This window comes from Rattus norvegicus, chromosome 7, assembly GCF_036323735.1.
Source record: "Rattus norvegicus strain BN/NHsdMcwi chromosome 7, GRCr8, whole genome shotgun sequence".
NCBI classification, from domain to species: Eukaryota; Metazoa; Chordata; class Mammalia; order Rodentia; family Muridae; genus Rattus; species Rattus norvegicus.
In genome coordinates this window covers 77,611,134-77,637,582 of record NC_086025.1, presented here as the reverse complement: position 1 = coordinate 77,637,582, position 26,449 = coordinate 77,611,134, and the positions used below count along the sequence as shown (strand labels likewise).

General features: G+C 36.4%; 1 protein-coding gene across 2 annotated transcripts in view; it reads right to left on the bottom strand.

Moving 5' to 3' along the window:
- Window positions 1–26,449, bottom strand: part of Pkhd1l1 (PKHD1 like 1) — a 174,932-nt gene that overhangs the window by 42,412 nt on the left and 106,071 nt on the right. For both annotated transcript variants that reach the window (XM_039079161.2, NM_001034931.2), the window contains exons 50-65: window positions 25,072–25,263; window positions 19,571–19,722; window positions 19,007–19,166; window positions 18,118–18,289; window positions 16,861–16,949; window positions 16,211–16,359; window positions 14,336–14,465; window positions 12,961–13,079; window positions 12,063–12,192; window positions 10,426–10,599; window positions 8,512–8,615; window positions 6,503–6,632; window positions 5,244–5,365; window positions 4,754–4,844; window positions 522–670; window positions 312–434 (exon numbers count right to left, since the gene is read on the bottom strand). In XM_039079161.2, the coding sequence (XP_038935089.1) occupies window positions 312–434; window positions 522–670; window positions 4,754–4,844; window positions 5,244–5,365; window positions 6,503–6,632; window positions 8,512–8,615; window positions 10,426–10,599; window positions 12,063–12,192; window positions 12,961–13,079; window positions 14,336–14,465; window positions 16,211–16,359; window positions 16,861–16,949; window positions 18,118–18,289; window positions 19,007–19,166; window positions 19,571–19,722; window positions 25,072–25,263 (2,186 nt within the window). The remainder of the gene's footprint in view (window positions 1–311; window positions 435–521; window positions 671–4,753; window positions 4,845–5,243; window positions 5,366–6,502; window positions 6,633–8,511; window positions 8,616–10,425; window positions 10,600–12,062; window positions 12,193–12,960; window positions 13,080–14,335; window positions 14,466–16,210; window positions 16,360–16,860; window positions 16,950–18,117; window positions 18,290–19,006; window positions 19,167–19,570; window positions 19,723–25,071; window positions 25,264–26,449) is intronic.

The window sequence follows — 26,449 nt, the reverse complement described above, 5'->3', positions numbered from 1 at the left end:
AAAGGGGCAAGAAAGATTAAATGAAAAACTCTGTTTTTGCGATGATAGAAACACAGACATTTCCATCAAGAGAAGAAATACAAAATGGAGACAGTGTTACCAGCATCTCTGTTGCTTCAGAAAAACCTTGGTGGAGACGATGAATTAGCAGTGAACTGTCGCAGATGGTGTTGGGAAGAAGAGGTGAGAACAGAAGGCAGAGGTAAGGAGAGGGTGGTCACATGATCTCAAAGAGACACCAAGGACATTATTCTAATTAGACATTCAACAGTTTTACTATCCTCACTGTCACCATTTCTTTGCATTCTTACCTTAATTCTTACTGTTTTACTGGAAACTTTGTGGGACACAGAAGATGGCATGTAGATCATTGAAAAGATGGCCATCCCGTTGTTTACTAGGGTCACGTTGTAGATGTGCACACTCTCCATGGTCTGTAATACAAGGAGTAGTTTATATAGTGCTAAGGGCAAGCATAAGAGAAAAGAAAACAAGCCATCACCATTTTCCATCACATTTACCTGAAAATAAATTCCATAATCCCAGCATGCCCAAATGGTAAATCCTTGTATAAGGGAACAACCAGGAAGGCCATCTTGGTTCATGTAGATACCATACAGACCCCCATGGGCTTCATTGTTAAACCAGTTTTCCATGGGATTAGCCTGACCTTGGAAGAAAATATGAAACCAGGTACAAAATTACAAGGAATGTTTTATAGTTTTAGTCATCACTACCAGTTAAATACACTACTATTTTTCTATATTTTTCCAATGTAAAAGTTTTAATTTGGTAGTGCTTTAATGGATCATTATTCATGGTTCTCTTTGCTTGGCATTATTTTTGCTTAACTTGCCTTTTATCACTTATAATAATTGTGTATCCACTTACAAAAATTTTGGTCACTTATACTATGAACTCCTTAATATAGGTATCAATTTACAACAAGCATAGACTTTGTTTAAGTGACCGTGAAGTTTAGATGAAGACAAGTGTAAGCTTAAAATACAGTGATTTACATTGTATAAATTTCACCTCCATCCTTATCTCTTTGTTACTGCCCTTTTCTCAACACATAATTTTCAAGAGTCAGTTTCTTTCCTTTTCTTTTCTTTTTTTTTTCCAGAGCTGGGGACCGAACCCAGGGCCTTGCGCTTGCTAGGCAAACGCTCTACCACTGAGCTAAATCCCCAACCCCAAGAGTCAGTTTCTTAAAAGGCTGTTACTGAATATCTGATTCAAAATAACACTTCAATCCAATCCACTTCCATTAGTGTTCCTTAAATGTTATGTGTGTGTGTGTGTGTATAAGATATATATATATATATATATATATATATTATATATATATGACCTTGGGAAAGGGGTTTATCTCTTAAAAACCCAGATTCCATGTATGTAAACAGTTTTAATCTCTAATTCAGAGTTATCTTAAAATCAAACTAAATAAATCAAATAAGATAGCTTATAAATTCTCTCAATCAAAAAATTACTATGGTTACTATTGATGTACTATATAGTTGAAGATTTTAATGGAAGTCTTAGTTAAGTCCAAATTGGATCAATGGCCTAAGTACATTGGAAACATTATATGTACTCAAGCAGCATCCTCTCTAACGTGAGCTTAAGATAGTAGCTCATTGAGGTCTGCCCATAACGAATTCCTCCATCTTCCATTCACTTTCCTTCTTCCTAATCTTTTGAATTTTATCATTTATTTCTAGTCTTTCTGAGTTTGGCTTGAGTTTGTTTCCCCAAAAGAATCTATTAAATTTTGGTTGTTTCTTTTTTATATAATGAAATCCCTTGGAAGAGATAGCCCTTTCTTCAGAGCCATATAGGCCACCAAATTCTGCAGTAAGTGTCTGGGAAGGACTGGACAAACTGACAAATATTCTATGAACTTAAACACCTTGTCATCTTTGATGTTTTATATATCTATTGATATAAATATAACAAAGAAAACCTTTTTAAGTTTTGAAAATTGCTGTCATCTGAAATTTTTGTTTTACTTTATGTGGTTGTTTTCTCTGTTTATCTATATATCACTTGTGAACCTGGTGTCCACAGCAACCAGAAGAAGGTCGCAGATGCTCTGAAACTGGAGTGACAAATAGTTGTGAGGGAGTAGGAATAGAACCTGAGCTTTCTGTAAGAGCAGGTTGGAGACTAGAAACATTCTTATTTAGTAATACCAACAATCAGTGAAAAATATATTTATGCATCATTATACTCTATTAGTAAATATTTAAACCCAGGGATTATATTTTGATTTTATGAAAAAGCTATAAGAAAAAGCTTATAGAAGTTTTATAAAACTATAGATTTATTTTTTTCACATGTCAAAGAAATGCTGCTTGAAGCTAATTAAACCGTATATCAGGAATTAGTTTATCTTTTGATAAAGTTGTTTTTTTCCTCAAAGTATATTTTGGACAATAAAAAACCAGCTTGAATGAAATTGTTTTTGAATAGATGAAAATGATTTCTATAATATTAAGAATAAATAGCTCATTAACTAGAATATTAGCAGAGGAGCTGGGCCTTATGGTAAATACATAATTTCTTCTTAAAGCTGTGATAGATGGTGCTCCAGTGAAACAAAAGCAACACTAAAGGAATACAAAATTTTCAGATAAAGTCCCATTTTTGAAATATTCTTTAAGTTTCCTTAAGTTCAAGCAGAAACTTGCCCTCCTCTGTGTGTCTGTCTGTGTCTCTTTCTCCCTCTCTCATGTGCACTTGTGTGTGTGTGTGTGTGTGTGTGTGTGTGTGTGTGTGTGTGAACATTTCCCTGTGTAGGTGGATGTGTGAGTGCCTGGGAGCATATGTGTATGTGTGTGGAGGCCAGTGGGTGACACTGACTCTCTTCCTTCATCACTCTTCACAATATATTGAGGCAAGATCTCTCACTTGACTGCACAGCTTGCTAATTTTGGTAGATTAGCTAACTATCTTTCTTATAGCATCTCCTGTCTGTGGACACTGGGAATCTGGACTCTGATCCTCATGCTTGTGAGGCAAGTGTTTTCCCCTATAATTTCCCAACTCTTATTTTCCTTTATGATCTGGCAATAATTTATGTACATCCTTAAAACATAAAGGAAGTAGAAAACTATGTAATAATGAATGCCATGTCATACCACTCCCATGTTTACACCTTCCATAAATTTTCCTTGTTTGTGTAGTACAAAGTTTGTCTATGTAAATTTTTTCCCTCGTGGAGAGGTTTAATTAGAGAAGAAAGGTAGAAGAGGAGAGTAAAGGCCGGCCATGAGCATGTGGAGAGAAGTTGGGAGGGCAATGGGAAGAAAAGGGACAAAAGGGAAGAGGGGAAGAGCAAGAGGACAAAGAGAGGAGCAAAGAGAGTTGTCTATGTAAATTAAAATACCATACTCATTTTCATTTTCTTTCCTTCACAAAACACTATACCCAAACAATAACCAAAAATTTGTCTATATCGTTCGGCACCTTGCACACTCCTGAAACATCCTGAAAATTTCTTCATCATTTTCAGCTTATTTTCAAAGTTGTTTGTGTTCTAATGTTTGTCCTTTTTCTACATATCTAACTATTAAGGAACACAAGTTGTCTTGTAGGACTGCATGCCTAGCTTGTAGGGGTGCCTGAGCATAGAGCGCTGCCGGCAAGCATCTCAGGGGTGGTAGAACAGAGTTTGTGATGGGGATCCCAGCCATTGTTTTCCAAGGTGAGAAACATCGAGGTCTGGGACAGATGCTGTGGTTCCCAATCTCCTATATACCCAGACTGCTGGGGACTGCGGGCAGTTGGGAACGGTGGTCCACAGGTCCTCAGTCTGTGAGCCCAGGATGGGGCAGATATCCAGTTTGGTTCTGTGAGAATACAGAGGGGCTGGAAGAGAAAAGACCTTCTCCAGGAGGTTTAGGCATGGCTCTGTACAAGCCATCTTTACAGGTGGAAAGACAATTATTAGCTGTGTTTCCAGGAATGGATACTCCAAGTAGATTAACACCTGATGTTAGTAGACATTGTCAAATCTCTTATGCAGAGGGCATTTTTAATCAGAAATATGTAAATGTTCCTGAGTTCTCACAAGTTCATCAAAAGAATAAGTATTTGATTAGTTCTTGATTTTTCATGAATGCAAGGAAGCAGTGTATATGAAGACTATGCCCTTTGAATTTTTCATATATGTGACTTTTAATATGTAATTATTAGACATTTGTTCTAGATCAGGAGGCATTTATTACATGTATAGAGACGCTGGTTTGAATAAAGCTGAAGTGGGACAAGGTTCTCACTCTTCTAATACCCACTGAATCAAGAATTGAACCAGCCAGGGGTTGGGGATTTAGCTCAGTGGTAGAGCGCTTGCCTAGGAAGCACAAGGCCCTGGGTTCGGTCCCCAGCTCCGAAAAAAAGAACCAAAAAAAAAAAAAAAAAGAATTGAACCAGCCATTGGAATTTGGGGATGATAACATTAGAAAGAGGAAGCTTTCTTAAAAGTGGGCCTGAAGGTTATAGGTATAATTCAGTGATAGAGCGCTTGCCCAGGGATCACAAGCTCCTGCGTGTATCTCCAGTTCCCTTGTCCCCACCCCCCATCAAGTGGATCTATCTGCCAGACTGGAAGGTTTTGAAACCATGTCCCTTGTGTTTGACTTTAAAAGGAGGAGATAATACACATCCGAATGACAAATGATAGTCACTGATTTTCATGACATGGACAAGTTTCTCAGTAGTTGTGGCAGCTCTATGCGAAAGGACTCACTCGAGCATGGTTCACCATCAATGCGGTATCCTACTCTTCCAAATCCAGCAACTATGTTGTTTTGTAAGACTGTATTGGTCCCTCTGTTTATCTGGCACAGGAACAAACAAAATGCTCGGGGTTAGTCTACTACACACTTATGCAAGCAATGTAAGTGTTTGACAATAAGAAAATCATTATTTTGCTTTAATTATAATAGCTTATCCCCTTCAAATATACATTACAAATATATACAAACCACAGCATGTTTTTCCTTTTGAGGTGCTGGAAATTGTACTCTGTGCTTTATATGCTAGTTCTGTACCACTAAGTTAAAGCTCTAGTCCCATATTAAGTATTTTTTTTAATGTTCATTAACTTCTTCAACTACTTTGTTTTATCGGATATCAATATCTAAGAAAGAAATCTAATTCAAATTTGAGAGTTTCAACTTTCACAGAATTGATGTTGATGTTATACTTATTTAAAATTATGAAGGTGTTCTCCCTACCTCAATTGCTGCGTGCCAAAGTGTCGAACTCAAGTCTTTTCTGTTCTGGTAGGTTCCTGGCCAAACTGAAAGGGTGACCAAATTTCCACGTACTCTGTTGGCATCCCCCCATATTCTTATACCTGTTTTCAAAAAAGACAGCAAAAGATACATTCATTTTGTAACTGATACTATAGACGATGTCTTTCGTTGTTTCTGCAAAGTAATTTTTTTTCCAGCATGAGACTTGAAAAGGTGCCCTGAACCTTTTGGTAGTGGACTTTCTCTTGTAGAGGACAAGCTAAATTAGAATGTTCTAGACACTTGTTACATTAGTTGTTTCACCTCAGATTTTAATAAATATATACACAGCATTTGTATACATTGAATGACTTTGTAGTATACTTCGTATGGTAGAAGTGATAAAACATACTCATATTGTATATAATTTTTTATTAAAATGACCTTACTAGTGGATACTGTTTCTGATTGACAAGCAAGGAGTATTTTAAAAGTCACAGCAATTCAGCAGACTCTGGTTCAGTGGGTAAGGTTGCTGGCCTCAAAGCCTGACTACCTAACTTCCATTCTTGGAACCCACATAGTAATAGAGAGAGCAAACAGACTTCATAAAGTTGTCCTCTGACCTCCACATGCATGATATAGAATGGATGCCTTCTTTCATACACATAGGATAATAAGCACATTTAAAGTGTATCATAAAGTCATAATAATTAAAAATTTTAGATTACTTGTTTTTATGTTTGTGAGTGTTTTGTCTGTATGTATGGATATGCACCACATACATAGGTCTGGTGCCTGCAGAAGTCAGAGGAGGGTATCAGATCTCTTGGATCTGGATGTTTGTGAGCCACCATGTTGGTTCTAGGAATCCCAGGGCTCTCTGGAAAAGTAACGATTGCTTTTAATCACTGAAGCTTCTTTCTAGCCTACATCATAGTAATCGAAAAGATTAGAGATTAGACAACTCATGTTAGAGTCAGCTCTATGTTGTTTGATACTACAGCCACAGGTGGGTGGCTATTTGAATGGAAATTAAATTTAGTAACAAAATCAAAATACAAATTCAGCTCCACAGTTGCATGAGCCACAATTCAGAAGTTTATTAAGCACATGTGACTTAGTGATTATCTTATTGGACAGCACAGACCGACCACTCCCACCCTTACTTAAAGGTCAACTAAATAGCATTGTCTTAGATTTCTCAGGAAGATTACTTCCAAGGATGCACTATGTGACCCACTATATTGCCATGTTACCTTCTCCTACTGTAAAGTAGATGATGTTGTCATCTATGTCTACCCCATTGGTCCCAAACACACCAATTGCTGGGGAGAAGCCATGATGAAACGCACAGCCTCGAACATAAGACAAGCCATGATCTTGGATCTAGGGAACATTTGGATTAGATGAACATTTTCAGTAATAAAATTTAAATACGTTTAAAGAAAAATTTTAATTAAGTGATTTTAATAAATAAGCCTTACTCATATACACATATTATTTCTTAAAAGAGATGATTTTCTTATACCCTTTTAATTACAGAAGATTTCCATGTTGTGAGTTTATGACTAAATAAAGTAAAAAAAGCATATGGGCATATTGAGATTAAATTTTTTCAAGGGTTTTTCTGTGTGTTTATATTTCTATTATCACCTTTAAGAAGATAGTCATAAAGGTGCTTAATTTTTAGAAGTGATTTTTAAAATTTGAACAATTAGTTGGCAGTGGTGACACAGACCTTTAATCCCAGAACTTAGGAGGTAGAGGCCAGCAGATCTCTGAGTTTGAGGCTACCTTTGTCTACAGAGTGAGTTTTAAAAAGCTAAGACAGCCAAGGTCACACACACACACACACACACACACACACACACACACACACACACACACACCCTCTATCAAAAAAACAAAACAAAACAAAACAAAACAAACAAATGAAAGAACTGAACACCCTACCTCCCGACCTAAATAATAACACTCCAGGTAAGGAGCCTAATCCACATGAGTCAGTGAATAAGTCAGAAGTATTAAGTTTAAAAACTTCCTTTGTATTTATTTATTTACTCTCTCCTCCCTTATTTGTGTGCATATGCACGTGTGTGTGTGTGTGTGTGTGTGTGTGTGTGTGTCTATGTTATAGCACATGTATGAAAGTCAGAGAACAGCTTTTGGAAGTCAGTTTATTCCTTCCTCTAAGTATGTCCTGGGGATTGAACTCATGTTGTCAGTTTTAGTGGAAAGTACATATACCTGCTGAGCCATATTACAGGCTCAAGAGGTTTCAACCTCAACCTCCAAAACATAAGTTTTATTTCACCTAAAAATTATGTTCTTTCCAATGTCTCTTAGCTCTCCAGCCTTCTTAGCATAATTACTTCCCATTTTTTGCTGGAAATATAAATGCAGATATTAAGGTCTGCTTGTCTTTTGAGACACATAAGCAACACTCATTTAGAAAAAGTTATTCTTAGTGACTGAAAAGTAAAGTTGACCCGTGATACAGTGCAGCAGGTATGTGTGCTGTCCACCAAGACTGACAGCCTGAGTTCCGTCCCCAGAGTCAACATGGTATAAGGAAAGGACTGAGTCCCAGAGCTGTCCTCTGACTTCATGTGCCATAACACGCACCATTCAATTCTATTGCTTTTCCTATGGTTTTATTGATCGTAAATAAAAGAAATAATGCTACCGTGAGTCTATTCAAGTTGATGTGCAACAGAGCTGGGGACATTTCCTTGTATTAGAAGATACATTTTCCTACCTGAAGAGACAGGTATGTGGTCAAGTAATATTTAAAATGCAGGTCTTATAATTTGAGCATATATTAAAATTAAAACACAAACCTGTCATAGGTTAAGCAATGCAAGTAAAGGATATATGCGTTAAGAAAGAGGCTATAAAGCTAGTTGATTTTCTACTTTAAGCCTGATATATAGGTTTGCTTAAGGAACTTTTGTAACCTTTAGCTGTTTGATTTACTTTATTTTCAGGGATTTAAAAAATAATAATGTATTTCCTTTTATTTCATATGTGTTGGTGTTTTGCCTGCATGAGTATCTGTATAAGGGTTTCAGATTCTCTGAAACTGGAGTTACAGATAGTTAGGAGCTGCCATGTGAGTTCTGGAAATTGACCCAGGTCCTTTGGAAGTGCTCTAAAATGATGAGCCAACTCCCCAGCCTCCAATTTGCAGGTTCTTTTTAGAACAAAGGTTTTTTATGCACAAAAGATATTTTATTTGGAACATAGGTAAAAGTAAAGCACAAACCTGTCCCAGGTTAAGAAATGTCACAGCGTATCTTGGATCTGTACTGTCTCTGTAGCCTTCTTGACCACTGTGATAAAATTCCACATTACTGATTCTTGCATTTCCTAGGGAGTAGATGATTAAAAGAAAATATCCTAAAATGAATAAAACTACTCAAATTCTTCATGGGAACCTTATTTCTCTTTGCTCCTTTACTTCAAATGAAACAATATTTCTTAGTCTTTTTGCTCTTAGATTTTATCTCCAATAGCTTCTTTTCCCCATAAAGTTATAAGATTTAAATTATATAAATTTAACATTTATCTAAAATATATAAAAAGTCTTTGGAAGATTGCAAACCATTGCAATATCTAAGATTCTCTTTTGTATTATTTACTTATTATATCTAAAAAACAAATTTTCTTCTCCTTTAGCATAATATTGCCTTGCTAAGAAAGTACCTAAGGCATGGATATAATTTATCTGATGTTTCAATCTTGTTGCTATGAAGAGCTTTTCTTATGAGAATTCTATTTCAGAAACTCTCAGAATGTGCATTGCCACTCCTCTGTCAGTCAGTTTGTCATAGTATCACTGAGGGGCAAGAGATGGTATTGTAAATCAGCAATCACAGTAATAATGATCTATAAGAGATTACTTTGTGCCAAGTTCTGAAAGTTCCAGATGTCCTCGAAACTGATTAGATTCATTAGGACTCCCTGGACCATAGCCAGGGTTACTTACAGAAATGATTGACCCTTAATTACAGAAAATATTACAATAAATATTTGGATATTGAAGAATGAAGACTCAAAAATATTAATTCATTTGTAAAGAATTTATGACTCAAAATGGAAAGGCTACTAAGATAGATAATGGGGCATTTGAGTATCAATGAAATAATCACAGTAGATTAGAGCATAATAAATATGTTTAAATGTATGGTTCGTATAGGTAACTAATAACAAAACAAAGTTCTTGTTAGGCTGGAGATGACTCAGAAAATAAAATTCTGGACACGACACATGAAGTCCTGATTTCTAACAACCTCCCCCCCCGGAGCACATCTAAAAAGTCATGCGTGGGTTCTGTGTTTGATAGTTCCTCTGCTGGAGAGGTGAGACAAGAGGATCCTTGAGGATCACCAGCCAAATAGTCTTACCCAAGGTTCAGAGACCTGGTCTCAAAAAATAAGTTGGAGAACAGTTGAGGGAAATACCTGATGTTGAACTCTGGCCAACATATGCACATGCATGAACCTGTGTCTGAACACACATGAGCATGCCTGTGTGGGCATGCCCATGCACACATGTGTGCACTCACACACAGATACACAGATACAGACAGACAGACAGATGGACACACTCACATACAAGGAAATACACACACAGTAGATTATCTGGAGAATCATTCAATAGTCTGTATGAGATGAGAATCAAAGATTTTTTTTTTTGCATTTACTGTAGGACTCTTCTTCAAGACCATAAGGCTTAATAAAGTTTAAAAAGAAACACTTTCTAGATTACAATGAGGAGGGAATGACAGAGTTAAAATAGTACCAGATAAAACAAGATTGGATAGAATTGGTACATTGATAGAGATGAGGATGACATTGAAATTTACTACATTGCTTTTCTCTGCATTTGGTGTATTTGAAGTTTTCCTTAAACACAGTAGATGTTATGAAATAATTTCTGTTTGACTAGTGAAAAGTCTGGCTGACATTTAGCTCCATTTCAGGCGTAGTCATTTTTACTGTCTATGAAGATGAAATAAATAGTTCATAATGTTACACTTCAGAGAGTAACACGCAGAATATGTAATCACACTTGAAGCTCTATTTTTCTGTGTGGTCCTATGGAGATGTGAGAATTATAAGTACAGGAGACTATGTCATGTGTCACTTGGGAAAACATGGACTGAACTTATACTAACCCTTAAATGTCATCATGTTTCCAGTGAATGAGCCAACTAGGATCCGTGCACCAAAAGAGTCCTTGGACCAAACTGAGTAATCTTCACCAACTATTTTGATGTTCCTACTCAGTATCCCGACATCAGCTGATAACGTGTAGCTCTGACTTGTTTCAGGGATCCACTGTCTTTCAGCTGCAGCCAGACAAATGGGTAATTGTCAATGTTAGGAAATATTTATGTATTAGTTTCTTTACAATATGGAAGGTGACATTTAACAGGTCAGATGTTGACATCGATGTATAAAGTGACTAGATATATTGCTTAAGCAGAGATAAATGGCAAACTGAAATCAAGATTTTGTTTTATTTAGATACTAATCCATCCAATATATATCACCTCTTTAAAATAAAAGATTAATTAGAAAAGGTAGAAATTAAGGAGCTATTGCTTCCCACCCTTTTAAACAGTTTTATACTTTTATAAAATCTATGAAGCACAATGTGAAAAAAAGTCTGATACTGCTTTTCCTGAGACTAACTTAATTCAGTCAATATGTCTGTTTCCAATTAAATTGGTGTTCCTGAAAACATAACTTTGTTCCTCTTTATGGCCTAAAACTTTTAACATATATTACATATTTTTTCCTTATCCATTCCATTGCTGATGAATATAAAGGCTTGGTTAAGGGCTTAACTCTTATGAATAGTGAATATCTTAAGATAGAATGGGAGGACTAGAGTCAAAGTACATTATATACTTGTATGAAAACATCCTTATATATTACATACCATGCACAATGAATACATGCAAATGAAAGTAAGAAAAATAGGAACAGACAGTGCTTAAGATTATTTTAAATAAGAGGTACTGCTTAATACTTTTTGGAGATAGTTTGCAATTATATCAAATTATACATGAAAACATTATTGAAATGCTAGTTTTAATTTTATTCAGCGAGGAAACACAGAGTTATTTAAAGAATGTTAGCCTAGGCTCTGAGTAGAATTTTCAAGGAATACATATTATTTTTCCCAGCTCTGGCTGGCTCTGCTTTCATATGCATGTTGCATATGAACCAGAATTCTGTATAAATATGTAGTTCTGTATCTGACACAATTTTTATCTTGTCTTGTTTTTTATGGTATGTTTATGGTGTTTTGTTTGCATGTATGTCTGAGTACCACATGCATGTCTCTGTGCATTCAGGGGCCAGAAGAGGGTGTTAGGTCAACTGAAACTGGAGTTATAGGTGGTTATGAGTCACTGTGTGGCTATAGGGAATTGCAACCCAGAATTCTGGAAAGTGACCTTAACTACTGAGCCATCTCTCCAACCTCTGGATAAAAGTTTTTATAATACCATGATATACCAAGGATTCCTTGGAAACTTAGAAAAGAAAAAGGCAGGGACATACTCTACAGAATGTTATACAAATGCTCTTCATTGAATATTTGCTGAATGGGTGAATGGATGAAGAATATTTAGAGCGAAGGATATTGGATGGCAAGATATAAACAGTAGAGTCCACTGATACCAAAAGCAACAATTCTGGCAAAATATTTGTGAAGTTTAATCAAACAAGGTACATAACTAAAATATGACTATTTCCAGACACTTTAATTATATATCCTCTTGGTTAGAGAGCAGCCACTTACCAAGGTGCGTGTAGGAAAGGCTATCATTGAGGATGAGAACTTTGCGCCCATGTAGGACTTTAGCAATCCTTCTGATCTCCGTCTGATGTAAATCATAGCTCGTGGTAGTTATCACAATATCTTCTCCCTCCTTAGGAAAATTCAAGGGCCAAATGCAAGAGTAATTTGAAAAGTAAGTCTATGGTCCTTAGTAGCAATCATTAAATGATTCTACATTTTTGTCTTAGAAGCAGTCAGGGTACTACCGGAAATAATAAACTATCCATCCAGGTCTCTAACAATAAATATGCCTTGTTGATGTTGAGAATTTTAGAGTATGATGTTCATCCATGTACCATGATGCATATACAAAACTCCATGCCACAAACACATGTATGCCATGTCCTCTACCCTCAACCACCTCCACACAGAAACAAATAGTAATGAATAAACTAAATGTAAAAAAGGCTAAATTATAAAGTTACTATTTATATCCCACTGTTCTCTCATTTAGTATAGGCATTACTTAAGGTCACTGTGTTTCAAAGTTTATTCTTTTCCTAAGTGTTAAGTATCTAACATCAAAACTAACAAGTGATGAGGTAACCAAACTAAAAGTAAAATATATATAAAATAACCCCACTGACTGTCTTTTTTTTGCAAGAATTTACAAATATTTAGAGCCAACAATTTTCATATTTTTTCTTTTATAACTAAGGTGCCCATGATGCTATTTATATAGTTCAAAGAATTGGACATCACAATTTTAAACTACTTGTTATCAGGTCATCCCTTGCAAGCTGACTGTAAGATATACAGTTCTCATACTGTTAATTACAGGGAGTAAACAGAAAACAGAGAAGAAACTGTTTCAAGTAAACAGTTCACATTCATTTTATAACGTATTTTTGTTTTTTACCTGCCAATCCACAGCATCCACCAGAGATAAGATTTTGGAACCTGCCTCCGCAGTTTCCAACAGTTTAGTTTTATAAACTGAATGTGGAAGTCCATGCAGGTCCAGCTCACCAAACACTCCTGAAGGAGAAAAGAATTCTTACTTGCACACAGTCCTGAGTTAGGGACTAGTATAGAATGGGACTATCTACTGATGTATTTCAGCAAGCTAGTAACATTCGAGAATGAATGGAATGAATTGAGGTTGGCTGGGCAAGTGTTGGCAATTTGACTTATTTTTAGGAATCTAGACCATAGTAAATCCGGCACGAAAGGAAACGTAAGTCAGGAGGCTTACCACAACATTATGTTGGAAATAATAAGAATGAAATTAATGCAGATTCACATAAATGATTAACTATATTTCAATTGAATTAATAGTAGGGAGCAGTATTCTAAATAAAGGTGTGTTTGTCTGTTGACAATGGTTGATCTGTGCCTCATATATCCATAACATGTCAGCAAAGAACCAAAAAGCTTCTAAGAACAAATGATGTATGTATTTTAACCATGTTAACACAATGAAAACACAATAGATATTAGAAAAGAAGCAGTATATGTGTAAGACAAACAGATTAACTAAAAAGACACAAAGTGGTCCCCTAATACCAGTTTTCCTCAAGGTATGAACTGGAAACAAATATGTTTTTAAAAGTATTTTTCCTTGATGTTGTTTGTAATATTTGTAATAATGCCATTTTTGAAAATGCAGAAATCCAAATATCTTTAAGACTGAGTTTGCCTGTGTCTGTGATGCACTTATGTGCCTCTTAAATGAATATGGAGCAGTATTAATAAAAGCAGCTGTTAATTATGGCCAAATTAAACTCTTTTAAGACCTTTGCCTTCCAGATTTAAATAGAACTGTGTACAATACACTGATGCCTCAGGGAAATTAAGCTCAACAGCAGTTGTGAGTCGCTCAGTGTAGAGCCACCGTCTGCTTATGAATACTGAAAATGGAATACTGAGCCACCGTCTGCTTATGAATACTGAAAGTGGAATTAAGTTAGGAGAGTGGTCTGTCTGCGGAGAGGCACAAAATATGAAAACGTATTATTGTTCTTTTATATATCAAGGAAAGATTTCAGAGAAATTATACCAATATGTAGAGCTTTGCTAAATTTAGTTTTACAATACCTAATAGTTTGATTTGAAATATACACATTCATATCGGTTACTAAATTGTAATATGACACTGTCTAACATTTTAAAAATTCCACTCCTGTGTTTAGAATAAATAAATGGCTATAAAAGATTGTAATGCTATAAATCCTGTTTACTTTTAAAATAGACTAAGAAAAATGATGAGACATTTAGCATGGGATAACACATACCTAAGACCTTTGCCCCTTGATTTGGTCCATCTGGAAGAGCCCATTCTGGGGTAGAATGATTCCCTCGAAGAACAATCTGTAATTCTCCTTTAAAAGGGTTATCTTCCCAGCCACCAATTAATCTCCCTCCCTACAGTGAAGCGGAAAATTGTTAGTACTTAAAAAAAAATGAGCAGAAAAACGTCATCCATAAAAGAAAATTAAGAAGTTACTGGAAGTGTCTGTCATAAAAATGAAAGCTTTTTGTTAGATCATTCTTGTAAGTGGAACTGACTTTAACTCATTACCCTTAGGAAAGGTAGTCTGAATGATTTTTTCCAAGGGCAAATTCAGTATCAATTTACTGTCAGGATCAGACCAAGAACTAAGGTCTTCTAAGATGTAAGCTAGTGATGTTTGAACACACTGCACTGTATTTGGATACAATACGTCATACACAAAATATGCTCAGACCACTTCTATTTCAGCCATACCAGTTATGACCATTGCTGCTAATAATGATGGCTGCCCTCAAATGCTTGCTAACTTGTAAACCTAATGTAAGACTTCATCTGTATTAATTATAAATGTTCTTTATGCTAACCCCATGAATTTATATTTTAATTTTTATTTCACAGCTGAGAAAACTGCCGATGAAGTGAGAGCTTTCAGACAACACATCAAACATTACCCAACCTATATTTTATTAGTATTAATAATACATTAATTATTAATATATTATTCACACGTAGCTTTATTTTACCTTAAACCCTTACATCTGTCCAAAATTTTATGCTCTGTAAAGCATCAAAATTAGTTCCTGTACTTTATACTTTATAAAGAAAGGCTAAATCAATTTTAGCACAGCATTTTTATTAGTTCCTTGAGAATTTCATATTGGATCCTACTGACACCCCATCCCCACTCTTCCCCCTCACTCCCATCCTCCCAGATCCATTCCTACCTCCCCACTGCTCCTAACCTCATGGCTTTTTTTTTTTTTAATTTTCATTTTCGTAAACAACCTACACAGACCAATTCCTGTTGCCCATTTCCTCATGTGTAGGGGGCCATCTACTGGAACATGTTAATCTGGCTAAGAATCCGAGTGGGTGAACCCACTGTTGTTATGCTGCTAAGTGAACATAGCATCAAACTGCATTCATACCTCTCTAAGCATGAACCACTGCAGCTCTTGGGTCTGACCAGAGAAGTCTCTTTGTGCAGTAAATGCTCTCCTCAAGCAATCCCTAATAGCTTTTTTATTCAGCCACTCTTCTCATAAATAGTACTAAGGAGGTAAAACAATTAAACTGATCAAGCTCTTACAAGTTCGAGACCACCTGAGGGTTGTAGAGGAATGGCGTGATTGTTCCAACAATGAAGCACTCCCTTGGTTACTCTTGATTTCATAAGCCCATCGCTGCCCATTCATTATTACAAAATGCTGTCTGTTTTTTTTTTAAATAAAATCTTTTGCTTTTTCTCCCCAGAACACCTAAGAATTTGGTATTTGTTGGTGTGAATGCATAATAAATAATTAATCTTTATATAATGATATATTTATATGATAATGAAGAATATCTTAAGTATAGCTAAGAGAGTGACAACCACACACTAAAGAGTATGCTGTTACGTATCTGAGTAAGGAAGATGAAGCCACAATTTAAAAAGAGCAGAAATACATTGGATATGTGTGATGCTTACATTTTCTGGGCTATGGTAACGTGTGTGTGTGTGTGTGTGTGTGTGTGTGTGTGTGTGTGTGTGTTGTATGTGTGCATGTGTGTGTGCACGTGCATGCATGTCTACACACTATTTTTCTTATTACCAATTCCACAAGTTTTCACACCAGAAATTAATAGAATAATGTAAATTATAAGACTTCACTCTTACCTGCACTGATATGTAGGTGGCATTTAAAACAACTTTTCTATAAGCAGGGCCTGCAGCTCCCACCTCAGATTTATCTTCCATTTCTAGAACTCCCCAAATAATAAGTTTTTCCATTGGAGGTATATCCATGTCAGCTACAATCCATGTTCCTAAAAAATGGTAAGAAATGTAGCCCAACCAGAACACCATGGCTGGCAGCAGAATATCGACAAGCCTAACAGCCAGTCCTGTCTTGGAGGCTCATGAATTCCTTCCATGTAATGACTCCTATAGCTCACAGAAAGCATGATATTGTCATTGGGTTGCTGTTATTAGTGTTCTGTTTTGAAACGGTGTTATTATGTTTCTGCAACTGGCCTTGAACTCCTGTGCTAAAGCAACACTCCTTTCTTGGTCTTCTGAGCCACAGGGAAAACAGGCACATGCGACCACACCCAGCTAATGTTATTATTAATAGATTTAAATATACAGAAAACTGGAAGAGTTTTTTTTTATACCCAGACACAATAACAAAGCCCATGTCTTTACACTTGCTTGCTTTCCCCTAATGTGGAATGCTTTAAAGACAGAGTCATAACAACTGCTACATCTGTTCCACTGCAACATTGGTGTTTCCTAAACGCTAACATTTTACTTATTTATGTGCTTACCTTCAGGAATAATTACATTTGCTCCTGGGCGAGGTACAGTATAGTTGTTCTCTGGGGATGATTGCCAAAAGGACTCATTTGACCATAAACTGGAAAAATAGTAATACTTCCATTAATAATCACCTCTGTATTTAGTGAGTACTTTCTTTTTTTTTCTTTTTAAAGATTTATTTAATGTATATGAGTCCACTGTAACTGTCTTCAGACACACCAGAAAAGGGAATTGGATCCCATTACAGATGGTTGTGAGCCACCATGTGGTTGCTAGGAATTGAACTCAGGGCCTGTGGAAGAGCAGTCAGTGCTTTTAACCGCTGAGTCATCTCTCCAGCCCTAATGAGTACTTTCTTAAGGCACAGCATTATATTAAATGTCTTAGGAACAGTAGAATATGAAGTTGATATTTAATAATTTTACCAGCTAGTCAAGTTAATATGCACAATTAGTAGTAAAAAACATATGTAATTTTTCAATTGAGCAAAATAATTTTAAAAATTTGGACACATTTCTTTTCATCAAATCCTTATTTTGAAATATTGTAGTTTAATTAAACCAATTGAATTTAATTTGAGATATGTCAATTATTCTGTTGTCTTATAAGATCTGACCGTAGAAAATTTAAAATCAGAGCATCCTCTATCTATTTACGGGTCTCTGGTAAATATTTCTAGGTCACAGAGTACATGAGGTCATATTTGTGCAGATTCCTTGAACTGATGTACAGGAAACAACGTCTTACTTGTCTAGAATACATTGACGTTAGGCCCTGAACAGAAGCAGGGTAGGAGTTTGGGGTGATGGGTTTATACCCAAAATTCAGGCTGCATTAAATACAAATTAAACATGGGGAGCCCATTGGAAAAAGAAGGCCTTACCATTTTGGTAATTATGCCTTCAAGAAACTACTTGCTAATGAAAATTCTCCTAAGGGGTGTAATTACAAAGTTGATATTTTCTTGCTGGAAATGACTAGTAATGATATATATGAGACATTTACACACTAATTAAAGAGGGATGATTCATATGGTTAAAAACTAGAGAGCCATAAAAACTGATAAGAGAGAAGGAAAAGATTTTAGCTGAAAAAATTAAGATAGGTGACCAATGTTCCACAATCATAAGACTGTTAGCAACTTTTACATATATGTTTCATGAGTTTTCTCTATTTTTTCCCTGAGGAATGGATTATAAAATTAGAAAAATGTGAGTGTGGGATGTCTGTTGTCGACCAAAATCCACTGAAAAAAGCCTACGTACTTGTAAGTGGCTGGCCGTTTCCTGGGAATTGTTTTTTTTGATGGTGGATGAACTGGAAAGCAGTCTTGGAGAACACAGCAGTAAGCTTGGAAATTAATAATCACATCCTTTACATCAGGATCTAGGGTCCCAGAGATGGGCTGACTCTGAGGAAGGTCGCTTCTCCCTGACACTGGAACAAAATCAACATAATTTTCACTTAATATGTTAACATGTTGGTTGAAGTACTCAACTCTATACATATTGAAAATATCATTTACTCCAAAACAGAAAATAGTCATTGAGAAATTCACCAAGATAGATAGTATATTGAGATGAAGTATCAAGGAGAATGAAAAGTATCTTGACAAACACTAATGCCTTAAGGTACTAGAGAGATGGCTGAGCAGTTAAGAGCATGGGCTACTCTTCCAGAGGACCTGATTTTATTCCCAGCATGCGCATGACAGCCGACAACTGCCTACAACTTCTTTTGTACATGATACATATATGCATATGCAAACAAAACATAGATAAACATACACACATGCATGGAAAATAAGAATACCTTATACTTTAGTTTAAACTTATTCTTAAATAATTTTATTTTCTAAAAATAATTTAAAAAATATTAGTGGATATATACCAGTTGTCATTCTATTTGAATCTAATATTGTAAAATAAAGAAATCAGGACCTTGTGTAATTATATTAGTATTATCTTAAAAAACAAGTTTTCTAAATTAAAGGATGTTCTAGAATTATCTTTATATCTAATATTTTTACTCAACAAATATATATCAAGTTCTGATAATGCAGGCTACAGTATGTCACATATTTCTTTTAAGAAATTGCTCTCCTCCTTAGGTAAATTATTAGGTAAAACAACACTCTGTGTAATGAATATGTACCCAAGTAATAGAGAGTGCTGGTGTTTGCTTCGAGATGCCAGTCACCATTCTTGCTAGAATTCCAATTCAGTGGATTTGAAGAGCCATTCCTCATATCAACAACATTAAACATATCAGGATTTTGAGTGAAGTTATGTGATATAATTACATAGTCTTCTTCCTAAAATAGATGCAGAAAAGTGTGGCTTGATTTATGTAAAAATACACTTCATATTATTTATGACTTAGTTTTCATCTTGTGTCATTAGCCAACATAGAGTGCTACAACCAAAGTTTGGTTCCAGTTTACCTTTCAATTGGCATTAATGTTACGTTTGACATTTTGCAGGACTATGTCAACAATGATAGCTCTATCACTGAAAAGAAAAGGATCTCTCTCTCCTTTCTCTCTCCTCCGTCCCTCTCTCTCTCTCTCTCTCTCTCTCTCTCTCTCTCTCTCTCTCTCTCTCTCTTACACACACACACACACACACACACACACACACACTCTCAGAGAAGAAAGAGATGGCTTTGTGAGGATGCTAGTGCGGACTGCTGTTTTGTTTTCTGTAGCTCTTTCTTTACCTTAAATCCATAGAATGTGGAAGTGTATGATATGTTGGTTAAGTGCTCCACCCCTTTAAAATACCAGTTTATGTGATTTGCGTTTGGAATCAGAGCCATCCACCCTGACATATGGGTCAGTCGCTTCTTCTGAAAGGGAACGATGCTAGTGCCTGTAGGAAAAACACAAAATAGCAGCACCCATAAGCTCCTCCTTCAAGAAAGGCTTCTGATTGGCAGGATTAATGTAGTAAAAATGGCCATTTTCCCAAAAAGGATCTAGAGATTCAATGCAATCCCCATCAAAATACCAATCCAATTCTTCAAAGAGTTAGACAGAACAATTTGCAAATTCATCTGGAATAACAAAAAACCCAGGATAGCTAAAACTATCCTGAACAATAAAAGGACTTCAGAGGGAATCACTATCCCTAAACTCAAGCAGTAATACAAAGCAATAGTGATAAAAACTGCATAGTATTGGTACAGAGACAGACAGATAGACCAATGGAATAGAATTGAAGACCCAGAAATGAACCCATACACCTATGGTCACTTGATTTTTGACAAAGGAGCCAAAACCATCTAATGAAAAAAGATAGCATTTTGAGCAAATGGTGCTGGTTCAACTGGAGGTCAACATGTACAGGAATGCAGATCGATCCATGCTTATCGCCCTGTACAAAGCTTAAGTCCAAGTGGATCAAGGACCTCCACATCAAACCAGATACCCTCAAACTAATAGAGGAAAAAGTGGGGAAGCAACTCGAACACATGGGCACTGGAGAAAATTTCCTGAACAAAACACCAATGGCTTATGCCTTAAGATCAAGAATCGACAAATGGGATCTCATAAAACTGCAAAGCCTCTGTAAGGCAAAGGACACTGTGGTTAGGACAAAACGGCAACCAACAGATTGGGAAAAGATCTTTACCAATCCTACAACAGATAGAGGCCTTATATCCAAAATATACAAAGAACTCAAGAAGTTAGAGCGCAGGGACACAAATAACCCTATTAAAAAATGGGGTTCAGAGCTAAACAAAGAATTCACAGCTGAGGAATGCCGAATGGCTGAGAAACACCTAAAGAAATGTTCAACATCTTTACACATAAGGGAAATGCAAATCAAAACAACCCTGAGATTTCACCTCACACCAGTGAGAATGGCTAAGATCAAAAACACAGGTGACAGCAAATGCTGGTGAGGATGTGGAGAAAGAGGAACACTCCTCCATTGTTGGTGGGATTGCAGACTGGTAAAACCATTCTGGAAATCAGTCTGGAGATTCCTCAGAAAATTGGACATTGAACTACCTGGGGACCCAGCTATACCTCTCTTGGGAATATACCCAAAAGATGTCCCAACATATAACAAAGACACATGCTCCACTATGTTCATAGCAGCCTTATTTATAACAGTCAGAAGCTGGAAAGAACCCAGATGTCCTTCAACAGAGGAATGGATACAGAAAATGTGGTACATCTAGACAATGGAATATTACTCAGCTATCAAAAACAATGACTTTATGAAATTCATAGACAAATGGTTGGAACTGGAAAATATCCTGAGTGAGGTAACCCAATCACAGAAAAACACACATGGTATGCACTCATTGATAAGTGGCTATTAGCCCAAATGCTTGAATTACCCTAGATGAACAGAACACATAAAACTCAAGACAGATGATCAAAATGCAAATGCTTCACTCCTTCTTTAAAAGGGGAACAAGAATACCCTTGGCAGGGAATAGAGAAGCAAAGATTAAAACAGAGACAGAAGGAACACCCATTCAGAGCCTGCCCCACATGTGGCCCATACATGTACAGCCACCCAATTAGACAAGATGGATGAAGCAAAGAAGTGCAGACCGACAGGAGCCGGATGTAGATCGCTCCTGAGAGAAACAGCCAGAATACAGCAAATACAGAGGCGAATGCCAGCAGCAAACCACTGAACTGAGAACGGGACCCCCATTGAAGGAATCAGAGAAAGAACTGGAAGAGCTTGAAGGGGCTCGAGACCCCATATGAACAACAATGCCAAGCAACCAGAGCTTACAGGGTCTAAGCCACTACCCAAAAACTATACATGGACTGACCCTGGACTCTGACCTCATAGGTAGCAATGAATAGCCAAGTAAGAGCACCAGTGGAAGGGGAAGCCCTTGGTCCTGCTAAGACTGAACCCCCAGTGAACGTGATTGTTGGGGGGAATGTGGTAATGGGGGGAGTATGGGGAACACCTATATAGGAGGGGAGGGGGAGGGGTTAGGGGGATGTTGGTCTGGAAACCGGGAAAGGGAATAACATTCGAAATGTAAATAAGAAATACTCAAGTTAATAAAGAAGAAAAGGAAAAAAAATAAAGGCTTTTGTTTTTGAACAAAAGAAAATACAAATACTGGCTCATTCTGTGGCATTTTATTTTATTTTATTTTATTTTATTTTATTTTATTTTGGTTTTTCAAGATAGGGTGTCACTGTGTAATACTGGCTGTTCTGGTACTTGCTGTGTAGACCAGACTGGTTTTAACTCAGAGATCTGCCTTCCTCTGCCTCTCAGGTGCTAGGTTTAAGCGTGGGAGCCACCATACCTAGTTTGTCCATGGGATTTCTAGGAAAGAATTCTGTTTAAAATGCCTTTAACCAACCCCCACCCCTACTGTTTAATATTGCATTTAACTGTGGTATAAATGTTGACTATAGTATTCCAATGGATGCAGTTGTACTTTAATATGACACTCTCTGATTATTTGGCTTATAATGAATACTATCTTTACATTTTTGTAGTTATTTATATTTTGCAATCATGCAAAATTTTAGTATTTATTTAAAGGAAAACATTCATAAAACCCTAGTTTCAATTTATTTATTTATCAATTTATTTATTTACTTTTTGAGTATGATAGACTCTAAGGGGAGGCATGTTTCTCCATGTTGAACTTTACTATTGCAGAAGAAATGTAATGAAATCTAGATTTAAACTACTGTGAGGAGTCATCATCATTACGTAAATACATAGATGGTGGATAACTTGATTGTTTCAGAAAAGGATCAAAAATCATGAGAAAGTAAGAATGCCTTTAGTCAAGTCTAAAATAGCCGTATCATCACAATAAGTGTTAGGGGGGCACTGATACTTGTCTCCCCTAAAGATCTTCCCTTCTCAGTGATATGTCTTGCTCCCTTCTGCCTTCTAGTTGTTCTGGGTGAGAGAAGAATTAAAATAAAAGTAAATCCACCCCTGTAATCATCTCCCCAGAGGAGAATGTGGAGTCTTGGTGGTCTTCTCACCTTAATGAGGAGGACAATTTCTACAAGTCAGCCTACTTTACAAAGCACTTTCTGAGTCTGGCTTCCTCCACCTTTCTTCACCTCCTCCACCTTTCTTCACCTCCTCCTTTCGGGACCAGCTTGAGCACAGATTTTTAAATATCACATGATGGCATTATTTGCTATTTTATACTTCATATAGAAATAAACACTGGAGACCTGGGAGACAGGTTCAAGTTTAAGTTACTTGAATAATTGACCACTTCTTGCACTTTTTCCAGATCCTTTCCAATTCAAAAAGCAATAGTCACTTCACTTTGGAGAAGTAACAATGGCCATTTCAAAGCCACCACAGTTGTATGACCCACCATCTAGAAAGGGAACTATGAAGGTAGATGATGGGTTGAATCTCTGCTCAGTCCCAAAGTGAGTCCAGGAGTGGGACATGGGTCAAAGTACACAGATAAGCAGATGTAGGGATCTGCTTGAAATAAGGGAAGGATCTGGAATACTTACAAGGAACATCTTGAGAGACTCTGATGGGAAAAAGGTAACAAGATTCTAATATGTCAGTGTGGATTAGACTAGCTAGACATAGGTACTTTTACCAGTAAACATAGTGCTGGTATATTTATGCTATGAAATTACAAAACAAAAAGCTACTATTGAAAGACCACATATTTGTTTTAAATTATAAGTCACCTTATCAATATAGTTAAGTGGGGATGGGGTATTTGAAAATACTGATGGCTTATTAAATTACCACCTTGAAATTATTTGTAATGTGCTGAAAAAAGAATGGTAAATTATGATAGCAGAGAATGAGAGGCAAGTGATTTGATTCTGTTGACAAAGTCCCTTTCTATTTTCACAATCATTTATTATGTGTTTGGCTTTACCCAGAGAATGTTAGCAATAACTTTTGTAGGTGGTATAAAGATTTTGTTTAGAAAATCCATGATTCACCTATGCTGTCACGCACTTTTAGAATCTGCAGTTTATCATATCAGTCTGTGGTGTGTTGATTCGTTATAGACAGATATTTACTTTATACAGATAGGATATAATTTATGATGTTCAACTTAATGAGTTTTGGACTTTACATTGGTAGGTTATAAAATAACAAAAAATAATTATCTAATAGGTTACATCAGATATTCAAGCCATTATTATAAAATAGGCTTGCATTAAATGCCGATCTGAACTAGGGGCTAATGTAAGTGTAAATGGGTAAAGTAACCTAGACTGAGGCATCTTCTTCAGAATATTATGTGTAGTAGATGCATTTTCAACATTACTCATTTTCGACTAATAGCAGGTTTATCAAAATACAATGGATAGGAAGTCAAATATTATTAGTTTCTAAATAGATGTAGTAAGTTATAGATAGATACACAGATTTGAGTCACTCAAAGTCGGCTACCTGAAGTATAAATGAGAAAAGATATGCGTAGTTACTGACTTTATAGATACTGGAGAGAGAACAAACACTTAGGAAGGACTAAGGGACTAAGGGCCATTCCTCCCAGACAGTAGACCGCTGTCCTCTGTAGGCCAATGTGTTATAAGTGTATTCCCTACGATAGAGTTAGTAAAAAGCAATAGAACTTTTATAAGGTGCAGCCTCGTGGGAGGTGTTTGTGTCCTTAAGAACAGGCCCTGAGAAGGGAATGTGAACTGATTCAGTAGCTTTGTTCCATTCTGGTTCCTCACCAGGGCATACTTCCTTGCCACAGAATCAAAGGCAGCTAGACCCGAGATCACCAATAGAAACTTCAAAAGACTGAGCCAAGGTAAATCTTTCTCTGCACAAGTTAATTATCTCAGGCTTTTGTTGTAGAAATTAGAATGTGAGTAAGGGCATAACACACTGTAAGGAACAGCAGGGGTCAGTGCGACAGCCAAAGATTTCTGACATAAAAGAAGCAGCTTACAAGTTCTGTTTGGCTGAAAAGTTGCATATGAATTGTGAGTAATTACTTCAACCTAGTCAGGCAATAATGCCAACTACAGCCAGGGTACAAAGGAATATATATATATATATGTATATATATATATGTATATATATATATATATATCATACATATGTATCTCTCTCTTGAATAGCTGGTTTCTGCCTGGAATATGACTGGCACAAATGTGCATTTTGCAATATTCAGAACACCATAAAGTAACTCAAGAAAATGATAACAAGACATTAGGGAAACATTGAAATTCGTTTCTTACACTGTCAGAATTCACTTACCAAAAGAGTCTGAGAGAACCACATCTTTTTCAAGTAGAGATACTGGAGACGGCTTGTTGAATGCTAAACGGTGGAAACTGACAGAGGCGTCGCAGACGGAGCCAGGAAAACCAATGCTCCATGCAGCCTCTTGAGTGCAGTGTGAAGGGTCCAGTAAGGGGCTGTGTGGAATGACAGTGTGGCCTCTGTGCCCTGGGGAAGAAACAGAAACAGCATGACTCCAACTTTATATGAGAAAAGTAATAAATCTGACCTACAGTGCACATAGGTCCTGTGACCACAATATTACCAACAAAATCTACAAACCTTCGTAGAGGATTTTCCTTGCAAGTTACAGTTACACTTGTTTTACAGTAGACTTTTCTGACAAGGGATTCACCACCAATGTATTTGAAACACAAACCGGAAGCACACACAAGGGTCAAAGAGATGGAAAATAGCACAAGTAACTTGATTCAGGGTTCAGACGGATTCAAAGGAAGATTCAAACCTGCTCACAGATCATGTGCTTTTAAACAAATATAGGCTTAGTTACTAGAGAACGTCTTGTATTGGCTCTATGATCATTGGAAAGAGAATAAATCCTTAGGAAGGATTCAGGGAATCTAAGAACTGTCCCTCCCAGACACTAAGCAAGATGATTGTCTTTTAATAACTAATTTTTAAAACCCTCAACAAGTTTGTTAGTCAGAACTTTAAAGAGAAACACTACATTCTCCCTCCTGAAAACCACAAGAAGAAAGACAGAAGCCATCAACCGTAGCTGAGAACTCAGACCATGTGAACATTGAAAAGGATGCTGCTTCATCCTTCAAAGGGACTTCCAGTATCAGCCACTAAGATCTCTGGGTTTACCTATCAGTATAAGCTTCCGATCCTGTTCGGACAAGTCCATTATTAACAATTGGTAAAGATAAAACCTTTGGAAATCATAGATATTTATAGAAAATGAGACATATTTTTATCCAAATGACTTACGTGACTTAAAATGATTAAAAACTATGATGCACATGAATTTTTCTAGGTTTAGTATTTCATTTAAAATGTAATAAACTTTATTATAAAAAAACTTGCAAAAAATATCACACACTAAATTTAGCCGGATCCAACATCCATACATCTCAATGAATTTTGATGCAGTTAGAATAGCCATTCTGAAGCTATGGAGATGTACATTAAATTTTATACTTCATTATCAAACATATCTTCATCCACCAACAAAACTGAAAAATCCACAACAGAGGTAGAACTAGAAAAAACAGAAAACCATTGAACTGAGAATGGGGTCCTCACTAGAGGAGTTAGAGAAAGGATTGAAGGAGCTGAAGGGGCTTGCAACCACATAAGAACAACAATACCAACCAACCAGAGCTTCCAA